General features: G+C 35.6%; 1 protein-coding gene across 2 annotated transcripts; it reads left to right on the forward strand.

The window, feature by feature from the left end:
• Positions 1 to 963: 963 nt before the first annotated feature.
• On the forward strand, positions 964 to 9,469 carry LOC107846758 (pyruvate dehydrogenase E1 component subunit beta-3, chloroplastic). 2 transcript variants are annotated; one of them, XM_016691054.2, is made up of 4 exons: positions 964 to 1,413; positions 2,161 to 2,264; positions 2,407 to 2,450; positions 8,268 to 9,469. In XM_016691054.2, exons 1-4 carry the CDS (start codon positions 1,308 to 1,310, stop codon positions 9,238 to 9,240), a joined length of 1,227 nt encoding a protein of 408 aa, XP_016546540.1. In that variant the 5' UTR covers positions 964 to 1,307; the 3' UTR covers positions 9,241 to 9,469. The 2 variants fall into 2 exon arrangements, with proteins under 2 accessions (XP_016546540.1, XP_016546542.1); XM_016691056.2 differs by lacking the exons at positions 964 to 1,413; positions 2,161 to 2,264 and having other exon boundaries at positions 2,407 to 5,141.
• Positions 9,470 to 11,772: the final 2,303 nt, after the last annotated feature.

Genomic DNA, 11,772 nt, shown 5'->3' on the forward strand with positions numbered 1-11,772 from the left:
TACTGACTCTTGCTACCAAATACTAAGCGAAAACATAATCTTTACAGCTAAATCCGATAATAAACACCATAAAAAACACCCATTTTAGCAACAAAAGAGCTACCAAAGTTCGAAGAATCTAATATCAACTACCTAATTCAGTAAACAATTTGTAAATCCAAACCAAATTAAATTTAACAAACTCTATAAATACCGAAAAAATCCAACCGTACAATCAAGGAAGAAGAATAAGGCGTCGATGATGGCGTAGCTAATGGTTAATTAATGAGGAAAATTTTATTTATTTCTAGAGAAAGGCGGTGTAAACAAAGAGAAAGGTGGTGTAAACAACGACAAATAAAAATTGGGAGATCCTTTGCTGATGATGAAATTGAGACAGAGGCTTTGGTGTTTTCTTGCTTACACGTGCAGCTGATGAAACCCAAAACTAACACGTATAAAATGCAGCGTAATGACGAAAATAGTCCTTGAGAGGCAAGCTGGCAGCACAACGCTCAGCTGCTCCCAAGCCGCTTGTATATAAGAGTAATTAAGATTTGAATAATACCAAATAAATAAGAATAATTTAATTAAATTGTCATTTTAGTTATTAAATAAATAAGAATAACTTAATTAAATTAATTTTTTAGTTAATATTTCTTGAGAAATTAAAAAAGGACAAGTAATAAGGACCTGAGGGAGTACAAAGTATTCTCTCCGTTTCGTATTAATTGACCTACTTTCCAAAAATATTTATTTTAATTTAATTGTTTAAGTTCTAAAATCAAAAGTATTTTATATATATGTTTTCCATTATATCCTTGATAGAAATACTAAATATATTCATAATTTTTAAAATTATTGAGTAATACATAAATAATCTCAACTCTCAAAATCAAAATTAAATGATTATTATTAATTTCAATTATCAATACTCAATGTTTTATATATAGTGCAGGGGTGAAATAATATGTGATTTGATTGATTATTGTAATGTAAAAGGAGAACTAATACTGTGTCAAACTGATTAGAGAGAAACATCATATTACCATGAGTAAGCAAGTAGAGAATCAGTCACTATGAACAAGGACAATGGAGGTGTATATGTGGCTCATACATTCTTCCCTCCTCTTTTCTCATTTTTCCTTCAATTAAATCGCCCAACCCCTTGTGCACTTTGTTCTTTCCGCCCCCACTTCATTTGTTCTCACTCATTTTGCGTGAATATATATAGTTATAAGTGCCATTAATTCCTCGTTCTGATACTGCATTTTCTCTTCGTTTGTATTGAATCAAGAAGCCAATTTGTTCTTCCTGGTGTTTTCTAGATGGCTGTTATTATTCAAGGAATTGGTACTGTTACTGCCCTAAACTCAACTAATTCTTTGGATACCAACAAAACACTTTTCGCTAATTCTCGCAGATCTTTGTCAGGTTTGTTGTAAATTATGAATCTTTTGCTAGTATTCCAAATTGGGTTTTGTTAGTGTTGCAGCTTAAATTTATATCTTTTTTTTTTGGTCTAATCAATTGTCCTTTTTATTGTTTGTTGTGTAGCGCATTCCATTTCGATTAACTTGTATTGTGATTGCTTCTGTATCCCTCTTTTCAGATTGTTTGGCAGGTACCAGTTAAGTTGAGTATCTATGGGAAACAGTCTCACTTGACTTATGGGATTACAGTGGGATGTTGTTGTGTTTGATTCTGTTTATCTAATCTTTGTGTCTATTTGGTTGTTTTTGATCTCTCTCTTCTTTCCTGTTTGTAACTCAAACATGGGTTCCGCAGCCAACGGTGCGGCCTAGTGGTAAACAAAGTGGGTGAGAACCACGGGGTATCATGTTCATATTGAGCGGAGACAAAATCACTAGGTGATGTCTTCCAATTTATCCTAGCCTTGGTGGATACAGTTACCTAGTATCTGTTGGTGGTGGGAGGTGGCAGGTATTCCATAGAATTAGTGGAGGTGCACGCAAGCTGGTCCGGAAACTACGGCTATCAAAAAAATTAAAAAACTTAAACATGGTTTTTCTATTCCTTCTTGAGTATTAATTGGTTCACTAGAAGAATTTTATAGTTACCATTGAGTCCATGTTTACTCTCTAAATTTCAATCGTATGTCTTGCATTTTGTGGAATTTATGGGTTGATTTTGATGCATGTGTTTGTGTTGTTGGCGCAGATAGGAAAGGAAGATTTTTTATGGTTAGATCTGATGGGTGTTTGAGCTATGGTTTGAATGGACATGGGGGAAGAGCTGAAAAATTAATTACTAATGCTGTTGCTGTTAGTATTCTTTACTCTCTAATTATGATTGTGTGTTTATGTATTCATATAATCATTTATTAGAAGGAACAGAAAGCATATATTAGTAGATTTTACTCTTTTTGGACTTTGAGATTTGGTGTTGCATGTAATTCTTTTACAGGCAAAAGAAGATACTGCTGCAGCTTATACTTCATCCAAGCCAGGGTATATGTACTTCTCCTCTGAGTTGTACATGCATATCTTTACAGTTCAAATTTCTTCCTTGTAGTTGCCTCTTACTTGTCTCTCCTAATGTTTGTCTTCTAGGGATCTAACCGTCACTTGTTTTATAAAACTTCACATCCGAGGGGTTGTTTGTCAGCAGATTCTAACCAAAAGCAGGTGTACATAGGAGAGAAAAAAAGATAACATTTTTAGTGAATCTTCTCTTTCGGCCACTCATGTCTCCCGTGGACTTTAAAAAAGATTTACTAAGGGTATTAATTGTGTATATCTTGCTTTTCTTCTTGTAGCACTTTCACTTTTTCTTCTGTTGTTTGCTCCAAAATTTTCAAGATTCTTATTTGCCTTGAAATTTTTAAGTCAATGATCAAAAGAAATGGTTTACATTGCCATTCCAGTAACACTATTTTTGATAAGTATTTTATTAAAGTGATTTCGAACTTTAAGAGTTCACAACTACATACCAAGTGTAATCCAGGGTAAGATGTAGAGTAGAGAGGTTATTTCCAGTAGACCCTTAACTCAAAAGAAGTATAATCAGAGCAAGATAGAAAAGAGAATAATGGCCACAAAATAGCTAGATAAATAAAGCAAATAATGTAATAGGTAGTAGTAAAAATTAGAAAATAAGATCTTATAGAAATACTATATAGGATTACAAAGGAGATGAGGAGATAGCCCTTTGTCTTTCCCACATAAACGTACTACAACACTTGGCTACCTGCTACTTTTCTACCCTTATCCTCAACCTCCATATGTTGCTATGAAGAGTCATGTCCTCAGTCTGTAAGTTGAAGATGTGTCATATCCTGTCTGATCACCTCCTCCGATTCTTCTCTGCTGTTGCAAAACTCTTCACCTTGTGCCTCTGCATACCTCATCTTTACATGTACGAAGTACCTCAGCCTCGCATACCTCATCTTGTCCGCTATAGAGGCCTCTCCCATCTTGTTAGTATAATTTCATTCCTAATTCTCACTCTCCTAGTATGCCCATACATCCATTTGGGCATCCTCATCTCCACTTTATTCATCTTCTGGACGTGCACGTTCTTGAGGGGCTAGCCCTTTGCCCACACAACAATGTAGGACTAACCACCACCACTGTAGAGCTTATAGAGCTTATAGTTATCTTTAAGCCTTGGTGACACTTTGTATCACTAAGTATCCCGGATGGGAGCCTCGATTTCACTATCAATCTTCTCCTTTTCTTGGATTATAGACCAAATATACTTGTAAATATCTCTCTTGGGTACGACTTGTGTATTGATCTTCACTTCTACCCCTTCCTCCGTTACACGCGAACTGAAATTGCACTCCAGGTACTCTATTTTAGTCTTTGCTTCATAACCTAAAACTTTTAGATTCTAGGGTTTGTCTCCAAACTTCTAGTCTATCGTTAACTCCACCGCATGTCTCGTCGATATCGTTAATATCAATACAGATCAATACTATGTCATTTGCAAACAACATGCACCACGGCACCTCCCCTTCAATATGCCTTGTCAATTCATCCATCACTACAACAAAATGTATGATTGAAGTTCCCAACAATATAACGTACAATACATGCTAGCCAATACTCTTCAGAGGTAGAGGGTTTGAGAGATGTAGTTTTTTAAGTTAAGTCATATTATCACAAGATATTTTATGAGAGAGGAGTCTGACTTCCCACTCTTAACATCCTGGAATCCTTTGAAGGGAAACGTGTGTTTCTATTCTTGCCTAGCAGCAAGAGAGGTAATATTGACATCTAATGATCCAAGGCAGAGAAGATTGCATGTCAATTGGTTCTTTAAGTGCAGATGTCCGGAAGAAGATGTGGACCATCTCCTATTGCGATGTCATGTTGCTACCAATTGTAGTGAATGGTGCTGAACTGGTCCAAAATGACACGGACGACTTTAGGCAGATCAAAAATTCGTTGTGCAAGTGGACTTTCAGGAGAAGGATAGGAAGACAGGCATGGTATACCTTTATCCCTAGTGTGTGTTCTTTGGAAGGAGAGAAATCGAAGAATGTTTGAAGGGAGACTAATTTGACTATCCAAAAAGAGAAAAGTAAACCTAAGATGTTGCTGCAACTATACCACTGTCATGAAGATTAATTCGTATTTCTAGCTTGTAAGGAACTGATGAAATCTTTATTTGTGTCCTTATCATTTTATTTAATTTCATATATTCCAAAAAGCTACCAAAAGGGCACTTAAATCCTATTCGAGAATAATAAAGAAAAATAATTAAATTGGGTTTTATGTTTTCTACTTTCATAGGGATTAGACTATTGATGATGTAACATGACTCCTATTTAAAAAGTTTTTTGAAGAATAAATAAATAAGTCAAATTTCAGAAAAAAGCAAGAGATTAGAGTTCTCTCTTCCATTGAACTCTATGGTTTCAGCTTCCCTTAAATGAGCTGAAGAGATCGGAGTTCTCTCTTCCATTGAACTCTAAGGTTTTAGTCTCCCTTTAATGTTGACCTTATATATCGCCCTATGAATCGATCCTTCCCCAAAGATCATAACATAATAATTTCTACAGGTACTTGTTTTCTGCTTTGCTCTAGCTTCAGGAGTACAGAACCTCGATTGTCATACCAAATATTATTAAGAGCTTACATTGAAAAGATGTCTCATTCTCATCAATACAAGAAATATTTGGGCACAATTTTATTGTAAGTACGCATAACAATCACTACATGTATGATGTGTACAAGTACAATATACATATTGCCTTATAGTTCATGTATGTATGTGTATTTTATACATACTGTAGAAATCTCGAAATGCACTATGGTAAAAACAATTATTGCTAATTTTCTATAGGTATTACCTAATTAGAGTCCTACCACGTAGCTTCATTCCCTTTGCTTTGTGCTTTTCCTGGACCCAAGGTTCTATTGGAAACAATCTCTCTATCACCTAAGGTAGGGGTTAGGTCTGCGTACACACTACCGTTGCTAAACCCCACTTGTGGGATTCCACTAGGTATTGTTATTGTAAAGTCCTACGCCATGAGAGAAGAAAAACTGACGTTTTTCAAATGAAATTTAAAGATTAAAGCTAGTTGTGTTTGGATTTTTCAACAACATACCCAGTGTATTTCCACATAGTGGGGTCTGGGGAGGATAGAGTGTACGCAGACCATACCACTACCTCGGGTGAAATAGAGATGCTATTTCCGATAGACCCCCGGCTTAGGACCGATAACAATATAACAAACATAAAACATAAATGCATAAAAACTAGTATAACATGCAAAATAAACTACTATCGCTAGCCACAAGATAATACTTAAAACTAACTATTCGAAACCCTAGACACAAATAAAGAATGCTTCCCTACTATTATCGACAAACTCCCGCCCCCTATCTACTCTAATCTGCGTCCTCCACACCTTCCTATCAAGGGTCATGTCCTCCGTATGCTGTAACTGCTCCATATCATGCCTAATCACCTCCCTCCAATATTTCTTCGGCCTATCTCTACCCCGCCTAAAACCATCTATATCCAGTGTCACACCTCCGCACTGGAGCATCGGAGCCCTTTCTCATCACGTGTTCGAACCAACATAACCTCACTTCTCTCATCTTGTCCTCCACCGAAGCCACTCCCACCTTCTCTCGAATAATCTTATTCCTCACCCATCTCTCCTAGTATGGCCACACATCCATCGCAACATCCTCATCTCCGCCACCTTTAACTTTTGGATGTGGGAGTTCTTAACTGGCCAACACTCCGCTCCATATAACATAGCTGTTCGGACTGCCACTCTATACCTTTAAGCTTTGAGGGCACCTTCTTATTACATAAAACTCCCGACGCGAGCCTCCATTTTATCCACTTTGCCCCAATACGATGCGTGACATCCTCATCAATCTCACCATTGCCCTGAATCATAGACCCCAGATACTTGAAACTCCCCCTCTTTTGAATCCTCTTCTGAATGGCCTGAGAGTCCAGCTCCACAACCACGTCAGCCTCCTGCGACACATCACTAAACTTACTCTCTAAACTAAACTTACACTCTAAGTACTCCGTCTTGGTCCTGCTCAACCGAAATCCTTTAGACTCAAGGGTCTGTCTCCAAATCTCCAACTTATCATTAACTCCTCCCCCGGTCTCGTCAATCAATACCACATCATCAACAAATAACATATACCAAGGCACCTCCCCTTGAATATGACGTGTCAAAACATCCATCACCAATGCAAATTAAAAAGGGCTAAGAGTCGATCCCTGGTGCAACCCTATCAAAACCGGAAAGTGCTCCGAATTTTTCATGTTTATAAACTTACATTATATGGAAGTATATCAGTGTGTATCAATCAACTATATTTCAGTCTGAAACTAGTTTCATTAACTATCAATCCGTATTCCTTTTGGTTAGGACTCATTTATTCAATATTTGTTAATAATTTGTCTTTTCAGGCAAATTTTGGGTTCTCTAAAGCTAGTGATCTGAAATCATGCACTTGTAACTACACCTAGATACAAGTTTCTTACAAGACTAAAAGGATTCCTGGTGAATATTAGGCCTAGTGCACTTCTTGCTGTAGCTCCTTTGAGAATGTCGTAATATATGTTTTAACCGTAACTGGTTTAAGCAATCTTATATTTTAACATCAGAGGCTCCTCTGAAGAATGTAATCTTGTCTTTACTCTTGTCGAGCCATCTCCATAGGAGTTGTTCAAAAGAAAGGTTACATCTTTTATAGATAATTTGGCTCCCTTTTACTACAAACTCGCTGGGACTGTGATTTTTGCTTTCTGCTTTGTTGTGCTTTGAGGTTCTAATTACATGAATTATTAGGGCCACCACAACCACCCTTTTACATGGTCTGTTATTCGTTCTCTCTTCCTTATGCATAAGATTCCTGCTGTGCTATCCCAATAATTTCTGTTACGTATCTCCTTGTTTAAAGACTAAAGAGCTCGTTTAGTTTTCATGGTGGTCATAACAAGCATTATCTTTAAATGTATTTGAGTTATCTGTGCTTCATTGATGGGGTCTTCTAATTACTGGGGATAGATTATGTCCTTGATTTCAAAGGAATTTTCTGTAATGGTGCTTGCTTAATCATTGAACTTACATCATCGAATAGATCTCTGCTGGCTGGTTGGATATGCACTCTTTTCACATATTTCTTTTATTGTCGGTGTATGAATAGGGATGGCAATGGGGCGGTGTGTGGGTTTTAGACTGTGGGTGCGGTGCGGGTGTGGGGCGGATTTAAGTAAGATTTTTTTAAATGGTGCGGTGCGGTTTGCGGGTATATGCGGGTTTAAACTAAAAAAAACTGAAAAGTTGGTATTATTCTCATAAATCTATCTAAAATTATATGTATTTTCACTTAAAATTTTATGATACTTAAAACATGTATAACACTACAAATAAATAATTTATAACTTTTTTAATTTCTTTATTCATCTTAATGAAAATTTGATATTTGATCATTACTTGTACACGTGATACTTTTCTAATAATCCCTTAGTGAAAAGTGATATAATAGAAATTGGTTGTTACTATTTCCTAGTATTGAAAATATTATGGTTTTCAGTGGAGTTACAAATTTTTCAAAAAAGAAAAAATGTGGGGCGGTGCGGTGCGGGGCGGGTTTAAAGGTGATTCGGTGCGGTTTTAAAATTCGCGGGTTTAGAAAAAACCCGTACCGCACCATTGCCATCCCTATGTATGAACTATATTAATTACTGCCTAATTGCTTGCTTACAGATTGTTCATTATCCATCTTTCTTGTTACTTAATCTCACCACCTATGTGATTGAATGTACATCTTTAGGCATGAACTGTTGCTCTTTGAAGCTCTCCGTGAAGGACTTGAAGAAGAGATGGACAGAGATCCCACTGTTTGTGTAATGGGTGAAGATGTCGGTCACTATGGAGGTTCATACAAGGTGACTAAAGGACTTGCCCCAAAATATGGTGATCTCAGGGTTCTTGACACACCTATTGCTGAAAACTCTTTCACTGGTATGGGCATTGGAGCTGCAATGACTGGTTTGCGTCCAGTTGTTGAGGGAATGAACATGGGATTTCTTCTTCTAGCCTTCAACCAAATATCTAACAATTGCGGTATGCTCCACTACACATCTGGTGGCCAGTTTAAGATACCAATTGTCATCCGAGGTCCTGGTGGAGTTGGTAGACAGCTTGGAGCAGAGCACTCTCAACGCCTTGAGTCATACTTCCAGTCAATTCCTGGAATTCAGATGGTTGCCTGTTCAACCCCCTACAATGCCAAGGGCTTGATGAAGGCAGCTATCAGAAGTGATAACCCTGTGATTCTGTTTGAGCATGTTTTGCTCTACAACCTCAAGGAGAGAATTCCAGACGAAGAGTATGTGTTGAATCTTGAAGAAGCAGAGATGGTGCGACCCGGGGAGCATGTTACGATTCTGACTTACTCCAGGATGAGATATCATGTGATGCAGGCCGCGAAGACACTTGTGAACAAGGGTTATGATCCTGAAGTCATTGATATCAGGTCTCTGAAACCATTTGACCTTTACACCATCAGGAACTCAGTGAAGAAAACTCATCGTGTGCTCATTGTGGAGGAATGTATGCGCACAGGAGGTATTGGTGCCAGCTTGACAGCCGCTATAACTGAGAACTTTCACGACTATCTAGATGCCCCAATTGTATGTCTGTCATCACAAGATGTGCCAACCCCATATGCTGGGACATTAGAGAACTGGACTGTTGTCCAACCTCCCCAGATTGTTACTGCAGTTGAACAGCTTTGCCAGTGATTAAGTGGTAAAAGCATTTCGGTAATTATGCCATTATGTTCCTTTCTTATTTCATAATTCAAGACTCAACTTTTGGTTGAATTTTATTTTCTGATTTTGTTTGAGATTTTAGTTTTTGGAACTTGCAAGTTCTAGTTAAGGTGAAATGTTTGTTTCTTCGCTGTATACCCACACCAAAATGGTGGTTGGAATCTTTATGTACCGAAAAGGTAACAAGACTTCATGGAAACATCATCATTGTTTTGTCCCTTTAAAGCTTATGATTTAGATCTATTTGATAATTAAAGCTAGAGGTTTTTTTTCTTGGTAGAATAAAGCTAGAGTTGCTTACATTTAGATATCAGAATGGTCATTGCTGAAACTATTAAATTTGTTTCTTCCAGCTAAGAGAACTGTGAATACAGAATACAGATGTTTGGAACACGCGATAACATTCAATTTATGTTAGTCTTGTGACTTAACAAGAGTTAAGACCATGAATTGTTAGGCGAGGGTTCTATACGCGTCTGTTACCATCACTAGACCGATGGCTCATTATTAATCTGTCTTTTCTAATGGTTTACAAGTATATATACTACCAGTTTAACCCATGTCCATGCTGAATCCGGGTCCAAATTCAGGATAGAAAAATAAAACATTAATTTATATCATATTTTTATCTTATAATTAATATTATTTAATGAAATATTAGATTCCTTTTTTATAAGTATTCTTAAATAATCATTTAATTTAATATAAATTAGAATATTGTTTTTGAGAAACAAAGTATTGTTAGAGAATTAGATATATTAAAAATTAACATGATTTAAAGTATATAAATAATTTTTGAAGATAAGTATATAAATAATTATGATTCGATAAAAATAATAAATCAAAAAATATGATACTTTTATGAATTTGTTAGGGATAATACTCACGAAAATACTTGAACTTTGATCGAATTTTCAATTGAGCATACTGAAATTTGCAGGAGTCCTATTACCCTCTAGACTTTTTTTTTCGTATTTTAATGGTATATATCAGTCCCCTTGGACCATTGTGTGTAATTCACGCGCATTGGGCGTGTGAAAGTGTTAAAAAAATCGTTAAAAAAACTTTTTTTTGGGTCAAAACAGTCCTCAATTTTCTTATTTTTATAAATTGAATGGTTTTTTATTTATTTTTCATTTATATCTTCTCTCTTCTTTCTTCTCTCTTCTTTCTTCTCTTCAATGGTGTTTCATTTCATTGTTGATTTGGAATTGAATTGAACACAATTTCATCACACACACACACCAAATAAGTAATCTTCAACACACCCAATTCAATTTCATCAATTTGACCCAATTTCAATACACACATCAAATGAGTCTTCTTCAATTCTATCAAAATAGCAAAATTAACCTATCATTGTCATCATCAACCAACCCACTGTTGGCGCCAGAAGGAAATTTGTCGGCACGATCTTGATAGTAGTTGAAATTTCGAATTTTCAAGAAATCAGTGAAGTTGATTTTCTCAAATTATGAATTTTTTATTCTTTTTTTAAAATGATGCATTTTGAAGTTTCTTTCTAGATTGGTGATTTGGATTCTCTGAAGCAAATTCTTGCTATTTTTTCCATTAAATTGAACTTGAGGAGTATAAAGATTGAAACTTTCTGAGTTTTGGGTTGTTGGATGCCAATGTTTTGGTTGTAATGGTGTTGTTGGTCTGTTGCTACTGCTAATTTTTTGTGGATTTTGATCATTGTTTTGGTCTGCTGCTACTGCTAATTTTAGAGAAGAACAACACCATTGTTGAATACCAATGTTTTGGTCTGCTGCTACTGCTAATTTTTTGTGGATTTTGATCATTGTTTAGGTCTGCTGCTATTGCTAATTTTGGAGAAAAACAATGGTGATCTGCTGCTACTACTAATTTTTTTTGTGAATTTTGATGAATAAAAAAGGAGAAGAAAATAAGAATGGAAAATGGAGAAGATTAAGAATGGAAAAGAAATTAAGTGAAAATTAATTTTAAATAAAAAATACACGTGTCATATGTCATTGGCGCGTATATTATACTTTCCACTTTAAAATTGGGTATAGCATTTGGGGGGGGGGGGGGTTAATAATAGGTCTGCCACAAAGTTCAGTATGCTCAACTGAAAATTCGGTCAAAATTTAGGTATTTTCGTGAGCATTATCCCAATTTGTTAGTATAGATAAAATACATTTATTTTGATAAATAATCTTTTTTTTCTTCTTATAGAATCATTTAATACAAAAAATATTTCTATGACTTCAAGTTTATATTAAAATAATTATAACATTAATTTAGAGCCTTAATACAAATTAACTTAACAATGATTAGTAAGGATATTAAATAGTAATTGGATTACAGGAATACATTATTCATTTACTTGTCATATTTATTTTCTTACACGTCCCTTAAAGAATAAACTTTTAGGCCCATTTTAATTATTAATTTACTTTTTTTTCACGTCCACTAAAAAATAATAAATACAAGATATTATTTATTAAATTGTCCTATTTAGTACAACAACAACAA

Source organism: Capsicum annuum, chromosome 8, assembly GCF_002878395.1.
Source record: "Capsicum annuum cultivar UCD-10X-F1 chromosome 8, UCD10Xv1.1, whole genome shotgun sequence".
NCBI classification, from domain to species: domain Eukaryota; kingdom Viridiplantae; phylum Streptophyta; class Magnoliopsida; order Solanales; family Solanaceae; genus Capsicum; species Capsicum annuum.